Source organism: Gymnoscopelus braueri, assembly GCF_963280865.1.
Source record: "Gymnoscopelus braueri genome assembly, chromosome: 20".
NCBI classification, from domain to species: Eukaryota; Metazoa; Chordata; class Actinopteri; order Myctophiformes; family Myctophidae; genus Gymnoscopelus; species Gymnoscopelus braueri.
Genome location: NC_137622.1, coordinates 17,509,904 through 17,531,414, shown reverse-complemented (window position 1 = coordinate 17,531,414; position 21,511 = coordinate 17,509,904). Strand labels below are relative to the sequence as shown.

Sequence of the window (21,511 nt, the reverse complement as noted above, 5' to 3'; positions counted from 1 at the left end):
ACATTGCTTGTTCTATGATCAATTTATTCTTAGAAATTCTGGCATGGCAATTAATTTAATATTTGGCAATCAATCTATGAAGTAATCATAGCCCCAGTTTTTATTAAATGTATTTTCAAAATACCTATTTGTATCTTAAATACATGTCTCAGACCAGTATTTTTATTTGTATTGTGATCCATTTTTGACCCAGTATTTGTAACTTGTTTCAAAATACTTTCTGATGTCTTTTCACCCTTTTTTGTGGACAAGACAATTGGATTTTTGTTCCAAAACGAAAATCTGAAAAATGCTTTTTTTTAAAGTCAATTCCAATTGACACTCAAATTATACTAAGATCCCCAGACAAAGAATCCTTAGTTAAATCCAGGATGCAGAACCTTTATTATGAGAGGTGGTCACATGTTACCTTCAGTAAGCAGGCTGTAATTAGGTTGATTGAGAGCAAGTGGCCAGAGCTCAGAAATCCCCTTGTTTGATTGTTTGTTTGTTTGTGTCTCCTGTTGTGGCACTGCCAATAAGTGAATATTTTGTGAACCTTAGTAATGATTCAGTGATTGTGGATTAACTGTTGTGAATTGAATTGTATTTCTGCTGTAAATTGGTACACCTAACTAATTTGGATTAGGCGATTTACACCTCCCTACTAGGCTGCAAATAGGTGTAGACCTGTAGGCTATATTTAGCTCTGGGCTGGTCTTCTAATGCTATGGACCAGAGGTAGGCTATATTTAGGTCTGCTGGAAAACGGTTACTTAAAAACATGAGAACTTTTTTTTTAAACAGTGTGTTTAACCATTTACCTGCTACCCCTGTAAGAGGAAATACATAGGCTGTATATTAACTCGATTTACTTTATTATGATTATCGTTGTTAATTTCATATGGTTATTTGTCTTTCTTCTTCCTGCCGACTACATCACACCCACCTGTTCCTTGAAGGAGTTCAATTACCTATTACTGCCTACTATTTCATAAAACATTTTTCATTCATAACACTTTGTTCTTCTTAGCCTCAGCTGTTTTTTGTATTTGATTGTTTGTTGCAATAAATACTGTACATGAGATGGAAGTTGGATTTAATTTGCATACATTATTTGTTATCCTTGACCTTGAGTCACTAGAATGGCTCAAAACAGAACGGAATGCAGTTCACAAGAATGCCTCAACTGGGTCTTGAACTCACAATATCTGCTTTGCAAGGGAATGGCATATATCGTACCACCATAGTTCATGCTCAGCTAGTTCTATTGCATGATCTTCACTAAAAGATTAGAGCCAGGCACAAACTTGGGGAAAAAAGAAACGTATCCTTTTAATAACCGATTATTTACCTTTAGGTAGTCCAGTAAAAAAAATATTATTTTTCATCGTTTTTTGGCCACAGACTTTTCAGTCATTCTTACAAAATATATCTCAAAATGGTGAGATCTTTAACAAACGTGTCAAGTTTAATTTGCTTAAAAACCTGGGATAATAGAGCGAAATCTTACTGTAACTAACACAATTACTACTGACAAAAAAGAAAAACATTTTAAGCACTAGTTAATGTCATCTGTTCCAGGTTTCAGGGAGAGGAAGTTCTTCTAGGAAGACAGGAAAATTTTTTCCTAGCTGGTCATCATTCGAGGAGCGATGCTCATTGACATCAGCTCCTGGAACAGAAGTTTACAGGCGTATGGCATCCGAACCAGAGAGATCTAAACAACAAAACAGAACAGATCAGAATAATACAGAATAGACTAAAGTAGAGCAGAATACAACAGAGTTACAAGGTGTTTTATAAACAATTAAGGAAACAGTAAATTGAAATAGATTTGATTTAAGCTGAGCCTGAGATTTGATTTAAGCTCATGTGAAACTTGCGGGTATGAACAATAATTACCACTAATTTGAACTTGTATCATTTTGCCTACATTATCAATAAGTATATGATATCAATCAATATCAATATGTTACTATACAGTAGAGGGTAGCACGGGTCTCGGTCGGTCCATCTGATATGGATGGACCCGTGAGGACCAGCCTTTAAAATATATTATATATAATATTAAACTCTAAATGTGAGACCTATGCTCCAAAATCCATATCGCCGAACACCATTGAGGTATCTTTAGCGAGGTGAAATGCAAACAAAAGTCACCGGGAAGTTGCAAGTTGGAACATCATCTGTGTGGAGCACGTTTGTCATTATTATCTATGGAGACGATAAGAAAGTCGGAGAAAATCTGTCTCTGCAACACAGACCATCTCTGTGACCTCTCCACTCCAGAGGCTGTGCTGATGCGGGGGGAGTTGACACTCACAGCTAGTCTCCTCAATGCCACGGTGAAATGAGCATTAATGTGCACCGGGTCGAATACGGGTTGGACCGGGTATAATAAAATCGAACGATCCTCGTCCGTTTTGGACCAGGTCCAGTTTTCCTCTGTCCCGGTGAAATTATCATCAGTTCCGTTTTGGACCGGGTCCAGTAATTAAACATTTTCCTCAGGTCCGTTTGGACCGGTCCAATTATTCATGGTCCGTTTTGGACCGGGTAATTTTTTTTGACCTGTGCTACCCTCTACTATACAGTAAATCAGAATAATCGATTAACAAAATGACTGTTAGCTATAACTGTAGTTTGTGTGTGTGTGTATGTTAACTCGACATTCATAGGTGTGTGTTTGTGTGTGTGTGTATGTATATTAACTCGACATTCGTGTGTGTGTGTTTGTGTGTGTGTGTATGTATATTAACTCGACATTCGTGCGTGTGTGTGTGTGTGTGTGTGTGTGTGTGTGTGTGTGTGTGTGTGTGTGTGTGTGTGTGTGTGTGTGTGTGTGTGTGTGTGTGTGTGTGTGTTTACCTGGGTCTTGTTGCGACACCCTCTACATTCATAGGTGTGTGTTCTGGTGTTGGCTATGGCCATCAGACCACACAGGTTACAGACGTGGACCTGGTACGGATCTGAAGCTTCAAACAGACGTTCTCTGAGGAACTGAGCAGCTCCGTGAGCGATCTGACAATCACGCTCCATCTCTCCGAACCGAAGGCCTCCGTCACTGTGACAACACAAAAGTCAAGGTCAGAGAAATGAAGGTCTACCAAAAACAAAACAGTCAGGATAATTTGTTGCTGTCGGGTGGAAACCTTGTAAGTCCAAAACCCTTCCATTTTTATAATATAATATTTTATTTATTATTTAAAAAAAAAAAACGCATTTTCACTGCTTTTGCACAACACTCTTGTATGATGAATTTAATGTACAACAAAAGATCAAAAGTTGAAATATAGAGATACAAGGTTTCTGCCGGACATCAATGATATAAAGCTCAAAGATCATTATGGCCTGAGGCCGTTATAAATACGTTAGTTATTAGTTCTTAGTGGTAAGACGAAGGAGGAGCCCGGCCAGGAGGCCACCCACAGAGCCTAGTCCCTCCACGTGCCAGAGCCTCCCTCTCCCTAGTCCCGGCAGAGTAGTTCCGGAGAAGCGGACTGAGTGGCCCCGTCTTTCCCTAAGAGGACTGACTGTGGGTAGCTACTGGGACGTAAGTCAGGGCTTGATCAACCCCGGCTGGGTCACCTGGGCGAGAGTGTATGTTGTATGTTGCAAGACCCGAAACACCCGATGACCCCAGGCTACAACACTGATGATACGTCCCAGGTGCATCCATGTGATGTTTTTCTTTATTAGTTCTATTCATGTTGGCATTACTGTTGTGGATAATTCACGTTAACCACTTAAGCCCATTTTATACTCACTTGCACAAAAATAACCAATTTACAAGCTCAAAGTATCCCGATGCAACAGATCAACTATAATGAATGACATGCCCAAAACAGGGACGCTGGGTGAGGACACGACATTAGTATTTTTCTTTACCGTGATCTTCCCTCCATTGGTTGTCTGTTGAGGATCTGGACGGGTCCTCTGGCTCTGGAGTGGATCTTGTCATCCACCATGTGCTTGAGACGTTGATAGTAGGTTGGACCGATGAAAATCTGAGAAGTCAGTTTACGACCTGTAAAGCCGTTATACAGCACCTGAAGAGAGAGAGAGAGAAGGAAACACCATCAATTCATCGCTATGCATTTGATCTAGCAAAGGAAACTTGTTAAGCATTATGACTATTAAGTCATAATTTATAACTATTTATATCGCTTATTAACAATCTAGAAAACAAACAACAAACAGGTAAGAGACAGTACCTCATTTCCTCTCAGGTGATAGCCGTACTCTGACAGCAGGTTGGAAACTTTCTGGACATTAACGGCATCGTTAAATGGAGTGGCATCGCCAATCTCCCCTTTATTAGCCGACACCTACAATATAAAAACAAATTATTATACTGATAATAGTGATGTTGATGAAACTACTACACCAGTGGTTCTCAAGCAGTGGGCCGCGAAGGTATTGCAAGTGGGCCCTCCAAATAATTGGCAAAACACTACGATTTAGACATGGAATGTTTTCTTAAAACCTTGAAGAGTTTGTTTTCATTGTGATAAATAGGAACTTGCTCTGGATTGAAATGCATGAGGCCCACCCATCTGACCGCAAATTATTTCACAAAGTGGGCCCCGATCAAGAAAAGGTTGAGAACCACTGTACTACACTAATTTATCTGGATTATTCTATTTTTGTCACCTAATTTAAAAACAAAATCTACATTATTCTCTCTATTCAAGTTCTGTCACTAGCTCCTTCCATTATCTTTTAAAATTACAGGACAATTGTGTCTCCTCTAGAACCCTGATCTTTGTACTCCTTGTACTATTGGTCGATTGTAATGTTGTGAACATTCACACAATAAATTATTTAAATGTCAATCATACCTTTCCCTGCAGACACTCGATTAAATGCCCGACCGTCATACGAGACGGGATGGCATGAGGGTTTATGATGATGTCAGGAGTGATTCCTTCACATGTAAACGGCATGTCCTAATACACACAACAAAAAGGATTAGTACCGTTACTATTAGTACACCTATCATTGTTATTTCTGTTACGATTATTACCAAGGTTAATGAGCCAATAAAACAATTAGAACAAACTAGGGATGTTCATGACTGAACAGAATAATAATAATTAAAAACATTGAATACTGTTTCGAGTGAATACTCACTTTTTCACATACAGAATCAATTGTTTTCAGTTAAATGGAATTGTAGCCTATCATTAAACACAACTCATTCCTAGGACCTCCAAATATTCTTCCATCAGACAGAAGGCACGTGACACACATTTAATTTGATCAAATATGCAAAAATATAGAATAAACTGTCATGTTTCGATAAGTAGTTTTGTTTTTGTGTTAAGAAGTCAGTTTAGATTTTGTCATTGCTAGATGATGTTCACTTCAGTCTGTTACATTGTAAGAAACAAATATCACTTTGCAGTTATAACTATTACCGCCATTGATAGGTTTAAGAGGTCCGGCAATTTGGAAACGACTGGTCAAGTCATTTGGTACAAATCGGCGGCCGATTGATCGGACCAAACTATAGCATTACCTGCTATCTGTACTGCAGCAGCAATATATAGTTTTGTAGTACTATTATAGTTCTGTAGTGTTATTACCTCCTGTCGGTACTGGATTCCACAGGTTCCCTTTTGTCCGTGTCGACTGGCAAACTTGTCTCCAATCTGTGGAATTCGAACAGATCGAACCTGCAAACAGAAGACATCAGTGTGGACATTAGTGAAACATTACGACATTAGACAGCAGGGTGGACATGTGCTGGGTCCCAATCAGGGTTGGGACTCAAGAGTTTGGCCTCCAGACATCAGAGGTCAGCTGAAGACTCACCCTGATCTTACAAAACTTGTATCCCTCCTGGTTGAGAGTGACCATGACCTGGTCTACGATGCCAGTCTCACTGGTTCGGAGGAAAGTGCTGCAGTCTCTCTTTGTGTAGCGGCGGTTGGTGCTGTCCAACTCGTCGTCGTTCTCTGGCAGGGTGACCGTTTTTCCAATGATCACGTCTTCTCCTGAGACTCGAACCCCTGGAGCTATCAACCCATCATCATCTAGCTTGTCGTAGATCGCATGTCTCATGCCTGGGGGAAAGGCAGGAGAGTTGAGTCTAACTCTGACCACCATAAGTAAATGTGTAAGGTGTAATTCATAGTAGTATAGCATGTAGTATAGCATGGTTTATTTTTAATATGGGATTATGGGTGTCATGAGATATGTGTGTATAGCCCCTTTACTACTTTAAGAGGGTGAAGTACAGAAATAAACACAGCTATAGCATCAAATCATAACACACAGTATATACACATGCTATGGTTAGAGATAGTTTAGGTATAACGTTATAAATGGCTGTTTTTAGACATCATGTTAGAGACGTTTAAGTATAAGTTAAACATCTCTGTGTTAAACATTAGGTTGTAGGTGGTTAAGTTTAGGTATACACTTATAAATGTCTGGGTTCATACATAAGGTGAGAGATAGATAGGTTTAGGTATAAAGTAAAGGTATTATGTTCTGACCCAGTAAGATTGGGTGACCTTACATTCACACACTGGGAGCTTGTATAAATTAAAGAAATCCTTAATTGTTCAAGAGCCATGTAATCATTGGTGTTAGCGTTTTCACAGAAGAAGAGAAGACGACATACCCTGGCAAGTCTCCCTGGTGGGTTTCTCAAAGATCTCCTCCTGATCAAAGCCTTTCTTGGACTCCTGTTCCTTGTAGGACCGATAGAACACAGACCTGGAGGACAAAATATCAACTTACAAATCACTTTGTACCCTTAAACAATGTAAAATCAAAAACATTTGAATTACAAAAGAATAACACAAAATAAATGTAAAAGATCATTTAACATTTAATAATAATGTTTTATCTAAAATATAAGTATTGAAAGATACAAGAAATGTGAAATCTGAATGCTGATGTTAAATGTTAAATATCCAACCTAAAGAATCCTCGGTCAACAGCTGAGCGGTTCATAATGACAGAGTCTTCCTGGTTGTAACCAGTGTATGAAGCAATGGCAACAATGGAGTTGATACCTGAAACATCAATATTACAGTTTACCAATTATGTCAAGTAAATTAAGTGAAAAAACTAACTTGGGTCACATTATTTCAAAGCATATAGATTTGTACAATGACAGATAAAAAGCAAATTCACAAAAAACGAATCTCACGTTGAACAGATTGTGAGGTTCGTTGTGAGGTTGTAGATCTTTCTCATTTGCTGCCTTTTCTGGGCATGCCTCTTATGACATTCCCAGAAAAGGACGCTAGGATTTATGTGGCTAAATCTGTGTATATATTCTATTTTTCTAAGGGTGTGTCATACCGGCGGGTAGTTCTCTGAAGCGTAGGTACTCCATAGACCTGGTGGTGACAAGGGGCTTTTGGGGGTAATACAGCACGTGGGCTAAAGTGTCCATACGAACATGGAAGTTGGTGATGTAAACTCCCATCGCCTGTTTCCCCATAGCTGACTGGTATGTGTTCCTGGGAGACTAAATAGACAGAAATATCACATAATATAACACCACACAACATAAAGATAGCTCACTGTAGGGCTGGGCGATATGACTTCAAATCAATATCACAATTATTTTAAACTTTTGCATCGACTACAATTAATGAACGATTATTCCAAAAAAGTGAAATTAGCAGATCTACAACGCATCGCGATGCGACCTGCTGTGAGCTTGTAGATCAGTTATTTTCAGGGTAACTTTATACAGGGTCAAGTAGTTAACAGACTAATAATAGATATATTATTGATTATAGACTATTAATAGATTAGTAGACTAATCGATTTAGTCGATTATAGAATTATTTATAATTTCTTTAACCTTGCTTCTCGATTATAAGTCGGTTATTGGTATATTTTCAGTTAATGGCCCAGCCATAGCCGACTGGTACGTGTTCAGATCAAGGATGGTTAGTTGTAGGATTCAGGGTAGGGGGGATTGAAGGTTAGTATTATGGTCTAGAGGACATAGGTCACCTGGTTGTGGTCAGGGAAGGGTATAATGGAAGCGCAGACTCCCAGGATCATGGACGGGTGGATCTCACAGTGGGTGTAGGTGGAGCAGTAGGCTACACCTTTCTCCTGGAGATCATCAGGAGTCATGGCCAACATCACAGTCTCCTCCTCCAATGTATCAATGTACTCGACAACACCGCTGGCCACCAGATCCTGCCAACTGCAAACATCACAATACACATTATAAACACATTGTAATAGGAGTGCAACAGTTAATCAAACAAACATATTTCACAGATTAAAATAACGTAAAAAAAATATTTTTTCCCCCTCACACAGAACCCAAGATATCGTGATCCGAAGATTTGCTGCTCCATTCACTTCTTGGTTAAGTTATTACTTAAAAATCCTGTATCTCTGCTCCTGTGTACTTTTTTTTTATTACTATGTATTTTTGGCCGAGACATGGACGGGATGTCGCAATGATTGTTTTTTTTTCTTTTTCGTGGAAGCACAGTGAAACCCTCTGTGATTAGCAACCATCAGGGGATCGATCATACTGGAGATAAATATTCTGTGATTACTTCAAAAAGGTAAGAAAATCTAAGAAATAGAAAGAAACAGAAAGATAGACAGTGACATACTATGCAGGCAGAATGGTCAAGTTACCTGTAGTTGTTGTACTCTCTCTCTTTCAGTTGATCAATGTGACGCCTCTTCAGCAACAGTTTCTGTTTTTCCACGATCAACAGGGGGCGACAGATCCTCCCGGCGTCTGTATAGATCCTGATCTCTCTTTCTCTAATGTCCCTGATCATAGACACCTATAAATATATTACAATTAGTATTAATAATTGATGTCATTGTGGGATCGCTAAAGCGATCACACTACTGTTATCTTCAATGTTTTGGTACCGTTTTTGGTACCGTTTTTTGGCCCCTAACTAGTCCTTCATACTTTTAGCTACAAACTCTGTTCCAACTCTACAACGTTCGGCCTACTTAGGACATATCGGCTACCATTTGAATTTTTGAAATCATTTGTACTTTTAGAGATATTTCACTTTTTACTTCTAAAAAACTCCCATTCATTTCAATGGAGAAATTCATACTTTTAGCTAGAAACTCCGTTCCAACTCTATAACGTTCAGCCTACTTAGGACATATTGGCTACCATTAGAATTTTTGAAATCATTTGTACTTTTAGAGATATTTCACTTTTTAAATGGTAAAAATACTTAAAAGTTGATAAAAAGAGTAAAAATACTTAAGTTGTAAAAATTAGTAAAAGCTACTTTAAAGTAAATAAAGTGACTAAAAATACTTTAAAGTAAATACCATGAGTAAAAATACTTAAGAGTACTTATATTGAGTAAAAATACTTAAAAGTACTCAAAATGAGTAAAAATACTTAAAAGTTGAAAAAAATAGTAAAAATACTTAAAAGTTGATAAAAAGAGTAAAAATACTTAAAAGTTGTAAAAATTTGTAAAAGCTACTTTAAAGTAAATAAAGTGACTAAAAATACTTTAAAGTAAGTACCTTGATTAAAAATACTTAAGAGTACTTATACTGAGTAAAAATACTTAAAAGTACTCAACATGAGTAAAAATACTTAAAAGTTGAAAAAAAATAGTAAAAATACTTAAAAGTTGTAAAAATTAGTAAAAAATACTTTAAAGTAAATAAAGTGACTAAAAATAATTTAAAGTAAATACCCTTTAGAACCTTTCAAACCTTTAGAACCTCTTAAACCTTTAGAACCTCTTAAACCTTTCAAACCTTTCAAACCTTTCAAACCTTTCAAACCTTTCAAACCTTTAGAACCTTTCAAACCTTTAGAACCTTTCAAACCTTTCAAACCTTTAGAACCTCTTAAACCTTTCAAACCTTTAGAACCTCTTAAACCTTTCAAACCTTTCAAACCTTTAGAACCATTCAAAGCTTTAGAACCTTTCAAACCTTTAGAACCTCTTAAACCTTTCAAACCTCTTAAACCTTTCAAACCTTTCAAACCTTTAGAACCTTTCAAAACTTTAGAACCTTTAAAACCTTTAAAACCTTTAAACCTTTAACTCTACTAACACTATCAATACTCAATACCATCAACATTCTTAGCGATCCCACACTGTTTCTTCAGGAACAGTACCTTCTAGTTGTTAATGCAGTTAATTATTAATCATAAGGACAGTGTAGACCAACAGGGGGTGACTGTATGCATCCTCGTCTCTCCCTGAAGTGGAGATATACAGCAATCATAATAATGATGTAACCTTAGATATGCGATGTCTCTTCTCACAGTACCTTCTGGTTTATATAGGGTATAGCTGGTGTTTTACCTCAGACACAATGATGTCCATTTGCCTTCTCAGTTTTCTCAGTGTGTTCATCAACTGCTCTGGGTCTTTATGGATTCCAACCCAACATCCATTCACAAAGATCTTAGTCGCGCTGGAGACAAGAAAACATTTCATATTGTTACACTAGAAACACACAAAATACTACTAAAGCATCGCATAATATACTAGAAACAAGAAAATATCCCATTCACCGTGGAACATAAAAAATATTTTGGTTCATCTGTGATGATTATTATTTCAGGTGGCGTGTCAGGTTAATCATTTCATTGCAGTGCTACACAGTAAAATCCTCAGTGTTCAGTTAACTCGGAGATTGTATGGGTCCATCTGGTTACACTAAGAGTTAAATGAACTATCCGAATTTTACCTTGTGCAAGACTAGAACTCATACAGTTCAAAGTACTTCACTATTATAGATTCCGTCTATCTGAGATATACCCATCTATTACAGATCAATGCGAGTCACATGTTTTTTCTTTGTCCCATACTTAATACATTCTGGAGTGATTATTTTGCCATCCTGTCAAAGGTTCTAGGCTTTGAAATACAGATAAACCCTCTCATAGCAATATTCGGGGTCTCAAGCGTCCCGCTGCAGGCACATTCTACACAATTAGATATAATAGCCTGCCCTTTACATCTCCCCTGGCAAGACGGCATATTTTACTGCAATGGAAATCTTCTAAGGCCCCATCCATCTCTATGTGGCTAAAGGACGTCATGTCTTTTCTCAAGCTGGAAAAGATTAGTTTTTCTGTTAAGGGCACGCGCTACATTTTTCCATAAGTGGAACAATTTTATTAACTATTTCAGTTCCTTACAAACATTACCTCCTGACTGAATCCCCCCCCCAGCCCCTTCTCTTCCCTGTCCTCCCCCTCATACCGTGTTTTTTTTATTATAATTTTATCTCTCTTCTTTCCATTCATTATTATTTCCTTGTATTTTCTCTTTTATTATTATTATTATTATTTTTTCATTGTTATCCTTACCCATTTTTTCCGTTTGACTGTGCTTCAAAAGTTTTACAAACATTGTAAGTTTAAATCCTCATACCATGCAATAACTCCAACGTCTAATACGCCCAAAGAACGACACACCTGGATACCGCTAATCACTTTGCTATTGTCGCTCAGCCTACTGTCGTTTCTTTCTTCTTTCTTTTAAAAAAAATATTAAATCAAATATTTTATTATTATTACCATTTCTCCATGTATACAGAGATAAGGGGGAAAAAGCACAAAAAGGGGAATACAAATGTACCTCTGTAACTATGTACTTACAATTTTCCCTAATAAAAATATAAAAAAATTACAGTGTACCTTCTGTTGGACATTCATTCAATTATTCATTTAAGATTCTCAGAGAGATCATTGTATTGAGGTAGACCCTCAATGATGCCGAGATAACAAATAAGTTAGGATCAACAAAACTATCTGTTGGCAGCAATCAGTTAAAAAAAGTTGCACACAGGTATTGAAAGGTTATTGAGAATTGCTAAAATGGCCAATAGGTACTAGACTAGTAGACAGACAGACAGACAACGCTATACTCAGTGACAGCCAGACAGACAAACAGACAGGGCCATACTCAGCGATAGCGGCAGGTGATATTTCTTCAAGGTTCTCCATGCTCCACTCCTCTAAAAACTCCAGGATGGGAGATGGCTGAGATCCTACAGAGATGTAGGCCATCAGAGCTAGGTTCTTCACGAGGCCTACAGCATGTCCCTACAATTCACAGGAACAAATTAATTCTTGCATCAAGTATTCAAGCACCTTCCCCTTTTCCACAGTTTTGTGGTTTGTGTTGTAGATTTCTGGTTCTCAAAGAGAGGTCCGGCAACCCCCATAGACCATATTCACACGGCGGCCATATTGGAATTTAACATTGAAAGTGCCACCACCCGGGGTGGCTACTTTCATTGACTTCATAGAAACATGGCCGCTGTGTGAATATCAGGGTCCCCACACATTTTTAGCAATGAATTTCCAAAACTTTTCCAAAACTTTTCCAGAATATTTAGCCCAATTTCCATGCCTATATAACAATCATTCAGCGCAATAATGTGTCTCTTACTCCTATGTAGAATGCCCAAAGATAGGCAGTGTAGCAAAAATAAAGCATAGAATATAGAATAGTACAATTTCATTCAAAATTTTGTGCAAAATTAGGGCATAGCTCACTGGAAGACTCATTATGGCATCCGTATGACTTATTTTATTTAAATAATATATGCCATCACACAGCCCGTTCGGCGAAAAACTACTTATGTTACATATTTCGTGTAATGTTATACATGTTTATGAAAATGTTTTGTATTAACAAAATCAATAGCCAAAAACAATGCATAGCCAAATATTTTTCCAGGACCCTTGATCAATTCCAGGACCTTTGATCAATTCCCAAACTTTTCCAGTACTGGATTATTTTTTTTTCAATTTCAAAATATTTCCAGGAATTTCATGACCGTGGGGACCCTGGAATATGGTCTACGAGTCCTTGAGGGGCTTCAGGGGGGTCCCAAGGAAAATGAGAACAGTTTTAACACAACCAAATTTAAAAATTTCAGCTATTCAAAAATAGCAGCTCTAGAAGTTTGTAGATCTGCCATTTCCAAAAAGAAATGTGACAAATCTCCTCTTATTGGGGGTCCTTGGCACAAACTCTTTTCAAATGCATATCAATTTGGGGGTCCTTGACAAGAAAATGTTTGAGAACCACTGTTAAAGATTAAAGTTTAAATGTAGTTGTGTCGTACTGGTGCAGCTGTGTGTTAGCCTCACCTCAGGGGTCTCAGCCGGACACACCATTCCCCACAGAGTGTTGTGGAGCTGACGTGGTTTGGCCAGTTTTCCATCTCGGCCAATAGGGGAGTTGACTCTCCGAAGGTGGGAGAGGGTGGAGGCAAAGGTCAACCGGTTCAACACCTTAGAATAATAGAATAATATCAATTACATATTATCCAAATATAACAGATTAATAAATTGAGCCAGGGTGGAGGTGGAGCGTGACACAAGACACTCTAGCTGTACCTGGAGTAACCAATTTCAACGTGGCGTCCCTATTTTGTCATTATAGGTGAAAGTTCCCAAAACTTCAAAATGTATTAATAGCATTATTAACATTATTAATAGCAGAGGGTTTTCTGACCTGGGACACTCCAGCTCTAGCCTGGTGAGCTTTCTTGACATCTCCCCAGTTGCCGGTAGCCAGAGAATACTTCAGACCATCAGAGATGATTCTGGTCTTGATGGCCAACTCCAGGTTGAAGTCTTTTCCTCTGTCAATGAACTTCTGGGCATAAATCCTGATTTCCTTCAGCAGGTTCTTAAACATGCTAGATAAAAGACAATATTAATCATTATTAATAAACCATGATGCTAAGGATATTTTTGAGTTATTAATAACCAATGTCTTGTTACATAATAAAGAATATAACTATAATTTTCCCTTTCTAGTGAGATCAACACTGAATGCATTTTTGGTCTGAATAAAATGGTATTTTTTTGTCAGGACATTATGTTGACATAAAATAAGTCTCACCCTCTGAAGAGGAAAGCCAATAGCGGTCCGGCCAGATCCAGCCTCTTGTTGCCATAGTGATCTCTGTCATCCAGTTCTCTTCTGCCGAGAGCAGCCAGTAGGAGTCTGTGTACCATGTACCTTATAAAAATAACACAATATTAAACATTAACGTCAATACTGAGCAAATACATTGAGCTCCTACACTCTGATATTGGTCGGTTTATGGCTAGTTAGGGTAAATACAATTTAAAAGTTAGGCTGAAATGTTAACCACTTAATCCCCACTCAAAGAAATTCAAAAATAGCAATCTACAAGGCAAGCTAACAACGCATAATCTTACGTATTGTAGACCAGATTTCTTTATTCTATTTTTTGCCTACATGTCCAGAATAGGGACATCCGGTTGAAAGTGGTTAAATAAGCAAGCAAACGCTATGTCGTACAAGTTTGTCGGGCAGAAGTAGGGCCGTCACGATTACAAATTTAAGTTGACGATTAATTGTCACTCAAATAATTGCGATTAACGATTTAATTGTGTGTTTGGCATTGAACATTGGAACATATGAAGCAGAGGGCAGATTTGACAAATAACCGAAATATACAAAGAAATTATTGACATATTTGATGATTTAAATGTAAAAAAAAAGCAGACATTTTCAGGGTTTGAAAATCTTTCAACGTGGAAACGATGTGGAGACGATTATGCAAAAATAATTGCAATTATCTCAAATAATTGCAATTAGACGATTGTGTAATAAATAATTGTGACAGGCCTAGGCAGAAGATGAATTTTAAGTTAATAAAACAAAGCTGCTGAAGTACCGTATCAGCACTTATTTTTCTTACCCTAGAAAATAAGCCTTCTTTGTCTCACAGAAGTCACTGACTCCAACATGTGGCAGGACTTCCTTCTGTAGAACCTCTTTGGCGTATTTAATCCTCCTCTCCTTTGTCACACCAGGCTTGGCTCCTCTCGACCCGATGAAGTTCAGAGCCACGTTCTGTTCCTGGATCACAAAGGCCTCATCCAGAGACGGTTTCACCTAATAAACACAAAAAGACAAATCGAAATGTAGAAAATGGCTCACTTCAATAACAAATATATAGAGTATACCTAATATGGTAATAATATATATAAAGGATCTCTGTCTTTCAGTAGTATTACTAGTTATCAGGAGAATATCGTCGTCGTCGGGTAGAAACCTTGTTTCTCCATACTTCAACATGTTTTTTTGTAAAGTAATACCCTACTTCGTCATACAAGAGTGTCGCACAAAAGTAGTGAAAATAGGGTCGCGATGTGACACGTTGTGAGCTTGTAGATCGGCAATTTTCACTATTTTAAAATAATAATGAAAAAGGAATAGTTGTGGACATAGAAGGTTTCCACCCGACAGTGGCGGTATTTACAACATTACAGCATGGCACAGGGCAGATATTTACCATTTCCATCATCTCTGGGTCATCAAAGTCATAGATGATGTGTTCCAGGATGTCTCTGTCAGACACAAAGCCCAGAGCTCGGAACACGATGATGATGGGAACTTCCTGTCTGATGTAAGGCAGAGTTGACACGATCCTCTGGCCAATAGCACTCTTCTTCACACCCTGTTGATCAATCATACATATACACAAACATAAACATACTGCAGATAGTAATATCTCAGGCTCTCATTACCAATTTTTAGGGCTGCTTCGATCAGGATGTTAGAAGCCGATATTGATCATCGATTGTTTTCCTCAGATCGGCTAATACAGATACCGGTATCGATTAAAAAAAACGAAGAAGAAATGTTTACTCTTTCCTACTACAGCATATGTACTGGCTGTCTCCTCTTATGTGCTATTCACACAGAGCACTAAAACGATAACTATAACGTTCACCATTGTATTGTTTTATAGTTGGTGTGAACGCCATCCACATGCCAAAAAAAAGAAAGAAGTAAACTATATTTTCATAGTTATAGTGCTCAGTGTAAATGGCCCTTTAGATTGGTCTTACCCACAATATTATAAATATTATACTCATATAATGACACAGTCTTTCCATAGACTTGTGGTTTGATTAAGGTAGCTCATTAAAATCTTGAATAGGACCTCCAAATATTGTACAATACAATGTACCTTGTGTTAAAATCAGTTTGTGTTCAACAGAAACATTGTACCTGTCCTCCTCTGGCCATCATGCTGACCCAGATGGAGCTGGTGGGTCTGGAGGAGTTCTCCAGACAGGAGCGGCACTCTCCAGTGTATGCATATTTACTGTCCTTTTTAGCAAACACATACACAGTGTTGGTGGCCATCTTCTCCTGGGCAATCAGCACCTAAACACAAAAAAAAGAAATAATTAACCACTGAAATTACAAGCTCACAACACTCCATAATGTGAGCGACAGTACACTTTGTACATTCGGATGGTAGGGTCAGATATTGCTGTCTACAACATGAAAGAATGGATCCATCCTGCCTTGTATCAACGGTTCAGGCCACGTTCAAAGTCACTTAAATCACCTTCCTTCCATATTCTGATGCTCAGTTTGAACTGCAGCAGATCGCCTTGACCATACGTGCATCCCTAAATGCATTGAGTCATTGAGAAGTAATTGGCTAGGTAGAAAACGTGCAGTTGGACAGGCGTACCAAATACAATGGCCGGTGAGTGTAAATAATCTCATGTGTTTTACACACTGGTCATGGGAATTGAACCTGTGAGGTTTGGGTTACCTTCTCTGAGCCATTGATGATGAAGTAACCTCCAGGGTCCAACGGACACTCATTCAGCTCACAGAGATCACGGTCCGTTAAGCCACTCAGTAGGCAGTAGGTGGAGCGAAGCATGATGGGTATTTTACCGATGAAGGTCTTCTGGTGTTGAGTTTGAAGCTGGTCTTCACCTTCTTTAATGATGGTTTTAGTTATGTCTACATACAGTGGGGCAGAGTACCTGTAATAAACAATTCATTACATTATTAAAGACAAATATTGAATTGCGCTTTGTCAGAGTACTATCTTAACTCTATTAATATTAACTTCAACCACATATAGGACATTAAAAGTAATAATTAAAGGTGCTGTAAGTGATATATTAAAAGGTTACGGCTCTATATTGTGATAGTAATCATTGCTGTAAAAAATAAAATTGGTATTCCGACCTGAAAATGTATTTTCTGTTTTGAGCTGGAGTGACAGGGACACCTGTTACTGACCAAATACTCTAGTCTATAGCAATGATTACTATCAGAATACAGAGCTTTAACACTTTTTTTTTTTAAATACAAAAATAACGTAATTTGTTTTGCTTCCACAATTGTATAAGTGTATTCATCTGACAAACTAACTAATCCTAAACAAGGAAGGGAGAGAGCTAAAAGCATCAATGTAGCTTTTATAACTAAATTTAGACACCTATTTTCAATAGCCTTTTGTACCTGCAATTGCACTGAGTGGTGAAAAATCTCGACACCCAAGTAAGAGATTAATTTCTGATCGAGAACATTCTTCATAATGGACAAAGAATTGTTAAAGAAATGCTGCTGTACTGAAGAGTCTATAGTCTTGTAAATTGCAGTGGAGACTAGAGGCATTTCTAAAGGGAATAGATGCATCACGGTAACATACGTAAGGTTGCGTAGTCGAGCTTCATTGGGCATCATAGGAGATGGTGCCCCGTCTCTCTCCCAGTGAGTTGGCTTGGACAAATAGATCTGTTCAAACTTCAAAAGGTAGCGAGGCTGTAGAGACCAGAGCAACAAACTTTTAGTTATACCAGACTTTCTATGCAGACAGCGGAAACATACTATTATATCAGGCTTTCTCTGTAGAGACAAAAGTAACAAACTATTACATTATAACAAGCTTTCTTTGTAGAGACAACAGCAACAAACTATTAGATTATAGCAGGCTTTAGCCAAAGTAGACCACCGTAAAACCCTGAGTTTAGACATAATAGTGTTAATTCCTAAAGTTACCGGGAAGTTTTCAAAGTTACTTCAAAATTAGACCTAAGAACCACATTTGCCAGAAGAATATGAATTTGCCCTGTTATTAGCAGTAAGTTATCTCTCCACCCACCGGATCCTCCACCTCTCCAGAGGTGTGTTGGGCCTCTGCCTGCAGGTCAATGGGTGGAGCATCTTCCACGATCCTCTGAACTGACATCTGGATGAACTCATCAAATGAATCCAGTTGCTGACGCACCAGACCTTTCTCATCAAAATAGGAACTGAAAACAGCAACCAGACAACAGTTTATAAAAACTGTTTAGTGTGTGTGTGTGTGTGTGTGTGTGTGTGTGTGTGTGTGTGTGTGTGTGTGTGTGTGTGTGTGTGTGTGTGTGTGTGTAAACATGTAGATTTGCAGTTCAAGTGGTGCTGACAATCCTATGAATGAAGAACAGTGAAATTATCTGACAACTTATATAAAACAATTTACATAATAATGACTTATACTGGTTAAGTCAGTATAAAATTACCTAATGACAATCCAGCAGGCCTCCTGCCACAGATCTGGGGTAATTTCATCCTCGTCTTCATCATACTGGATATCTGAGTATAGTAATAACAATAATTATTAACAATAATGATAACACAAAACGTATGTGTTGTTGTTAAAAGTAAACTTCATCACGCTTGAAAGCAGAGAAGTAAATGCGAAATGAATAGATATATACTTCGATTGCATTGAATAATACCTTAGAAATTATAAATTATAACCCCCACAATCAAAAATAGAAACCCCTCAAAAGTAACGTAAGCATCCATGCTGTAGTTTCATGCCAACACTGAAGGATAAAACAAAGTTAATTTAACACTATAAATCTGCACACACAAAAACAATGGCTAGCTGACAAAGAAAAACGCCACCATGATTACATACCAGTGGTGGAAAGAATACTCAAATGTTTTACTTAAGTATCAATACTACAACGTAGAAATACTGTTACAAGTAAAAGTCCGGAATAAAAAGTACAAAGTACAAAAGTATTGGTATAAAAATGTACTTAAAGTACCAAAAGTAGAAAGTACTCATTGTGCAGAATGTGCCATTTCACAAGTTTTCAAATGTATAAAATGCATAAAAATCTTTTGAAAATAGCAGATCTACAAGCTCATTGTGAGCTTGTAGATCTGCCATTTTCAAATGGACAAAATGTATATAGGGCTGAAGTGGTTAGTGTATGCTTTGTATTATAATAATCAAAATCTACAAAGTAACTAGTGACTAAAGTTTTCAAATAATTGTAGTGGAGCATTTGCCTCCGAGATGTAGTGGAGTAGAACTGGAGTAGAAATAACTGAGAATATTCAAGAAAAGTTAAACATTAAAAAACTCAAAATAGTACTCAATTACTAGTAAATGTTCTTAGTTAGTTACTTTACACCACTTTAAACAAAGCTAATTTAACACTACAAATCTGCACACACAAAAACAATGGCTAGATACTAGATAGCCAAAGAAATGACACCACCACGTACCATGTCTATTAGCCATGGTTCACATGACGCTCGTCTGTCACAAGCTATGACAGTCATGTTTCAGGGCTACTTGTTTATATACCCATTCTGTTATCATTCGTGTTATTAGTTATATCATTGGTTCTCAAAGCGGGGTCCGGGGACCCACAGGGGTCCTTGAAGGGGTTCCCCATATAAATGATGGATAGATAGGAACCAAATGGACCCTTATGTGGTTGTAACTCAGAGATATGGTGGTCCTTGGTCTATATGACCAGTAATAGGTACAGGTAAGATACAGAAAAACAACAACATGGTTAGAGAGCGCGCCAGACAGTAGCGTTTAGCGTTTCCTCGCTATAAGTCGGTACGGTCTGTTAACAACGTCTCTTCATTACTCGTCCAAACATCTCCTTACCTTCGTCCTGGTCATACATGATGTCTGGTGTTTATACTGTAGACCTCAAACCAGTCCAATAACTAATGTTTTAATACCAGAACGCATGTGAAACGTTGTGTCTTCTACCCAGCGTTTTGCTAGCAGGCTGCCTGCTACTACTTGCCGCTGCTATACAATGGACGAAGACAACACAAGTTAAACAACTGATACACTTCCGGTTTAGAAGTTGAACTTCCCGTAATGTGGACTTCAAAATAACAGCACGTTTGTATTGTAAAAAGTTACTTGCCTTGGATCAAGACTATCATAGAATACATCTATGATTGTCTTGAGCCAAGGCTAAATGTGCTTGATAGATACCTATGTTTTGCTTGATACATTGGCAAAACAATATTTTCTATATTCATTAATTATTATTATTAATGATGATATTATTAATATTAATATTAATATTAATATTAATATTAATATTAATATTAATATTAATATTATTATTCATATTCATATTAAAGGTAGGGTAAGTGATTTTTGGGTAATTTATTTTCTTTTGTTAAAATGGTTTAAGTACTACGTATATTCTGATAGTAATCATTGCTACAGAGTGTTTTTTCAGTCACAAGGGTCTCTCCAGCTCTTTAGTAAACAGAATATAGTACATTTTCAGGTAGGTGACCTGAAAATTTAAGCCAATCAGGAGAGAGCACTGAAAATGCATTTTCTGTTTAATAAAGAGCTGGAGAGAGACATGGGAGACTCCTTTTAGGGCGCGCTCCCACCAAGAGTTGGCTGGCCGCTGTTTGCAGAATCTGCCAATGCATTGTCAATGCAAATGCGTTGATTCACGCAAGAGCAGATTTTTCCGCCTCTCGCGCAGACCTTGCGTTTATCTGCTCTCCGCGACTAAGCATAAAACTGCTGGAGGCAGGCGCTGATTTTCTCCCTCTGTCCAATCGGGTGAGTCGAAGGCGGACCGTCTCAAGACTCAGGAAGCAACATGGTGCTCAAGGCAGCAGGCAGTGGGCAGTGCGGGCTGCGGGGAGGGTCCTGAAAGTGAGTGACAGGCGCGACACTCCCGTTTTTTAGAATCCGCTGGCTGCAAAAAACTGTGGCCGCGCACAACCTGCGTTTAACAGTGGCCAGCCAACTCTTGGTGGGAGCGCGCCCTTACTGAACAAACACTCTATAGGAATGAGTACTATCAGAATATAGAGCTATTTAACACTTTTTATTTGTATTTTTAACTTATATTTTTTATCCCGCGATTTTGTAACCCTTATTTTTCAACCGGTGCCAATTTTTTAAGTGATCCTGGGCGCTACATTCCCCTCACCAGCCTAGGGAGGCCAGGGCCGAGTTCATGCCTCCTTCAATGCTTGAGAGCCAACTGACCTTCTTGTCACCTGACAGGGTGGAGTTTCCCTGGTTGGACGTAGCGCGTGGAAGGAACACGTTATTCCAACCAGTTCCCTTCTACTCCATCAGGCGCCCCGGCTGTCATGGGGGAGGCGGTATAGCGACCAGGATTACTACATGTTTTTGTGAGGGTATTAACTACCCTGAGAGACACGGGGAGAGCAAACTCCACACAGAGTAGGCCCCTCCACACAGAGTAGCCAACCCCACCTAGGGTAGGGTATGGGCGCTGATTTAACACTTATTTTAACCAAATTAAATCACTTACCCTACCTTTAATATTGATTATTTAATTATATATGATAGTGGAGGGGAACTAGAAATGAGCACTGATGAAATGATGCTCTGATGAAGGCTCATAGCTGAAACGCGTAAGCGTTCGTTTATTGGTGTGTGCCAATAAAAATAA

At 38.2% G+C, this 21,511-nt stretch overlaps 1 protein-coding gene across 1 annotated transcript; it reads right to left on the bottom strand.

The window, feature by feature from the left end:
- Positions 1-1,289: 1,289 nt before the first annotated feature.
- On the bottom strand, positions 1,290-19,868 carry polr2b (RNA polymerase II subunit B). The gene is made up of 25 exons (XM_080415881.1): positions 19,708-19,868; positions 18,308-18,380; positions 17,908-18,058; positions 17,455-17,567; positions 16,561-16,780; positions 16,002-16,160; positions 15,280-15,444; positions 14,683-14,879; positions 13,854-13,973; positions 13,461-13,647; positions 13,094-13,237; positions 11,898-12,037; positions 10,287-10,398; positions 8,617-8,771; positions 7,969-8,167; positions 7,303-7,471; positions 6,914-7,010; positions 6,614-6,708; positions 5,800-6,050; positions 5,571-5,660; positions 4,824-4,931; positions 4,197-4,310; positions 3,871-4,031; positions 2,851-3,046; positions 1,290-1,699 (listed from the first exon to the last, which is right to left on the bottom strand). Exons 1-25 carry the CDS (start codon positions 19,724-19,726, stop codon positions 1,610-1,612), a joined length of 3,525 nt encoding a protein of 1,174 aa, XP_080272007.1. The 5' UTR covers positions 19,727-19,868; the 3' UTR covers positions 1,290-1,609.
- Between the last annotated feature and the right edge of the window lie 1,643 nt (positions 19,869-21,511).

Bases quoted from the DNA above. Each gene is read 5' to 3' on its own strand.
- polr2b (XM_080415881.1), bottom strand. The intron at 16,161-16,560 runs GTAACCCAAACC...TTTTGTGTTTAG, and splicing joins TCATCAATGGCTCAGAGAAG to GTGCTGATTGCCCAGGAGAA. The intron at 4,311-4,823 runs GTATGATTGACA...TTTATATTGTAG, and splicing joins TCGAGTGTCTGCAGGGAAAG to GTGTCGGCTAATAAAGGGGA.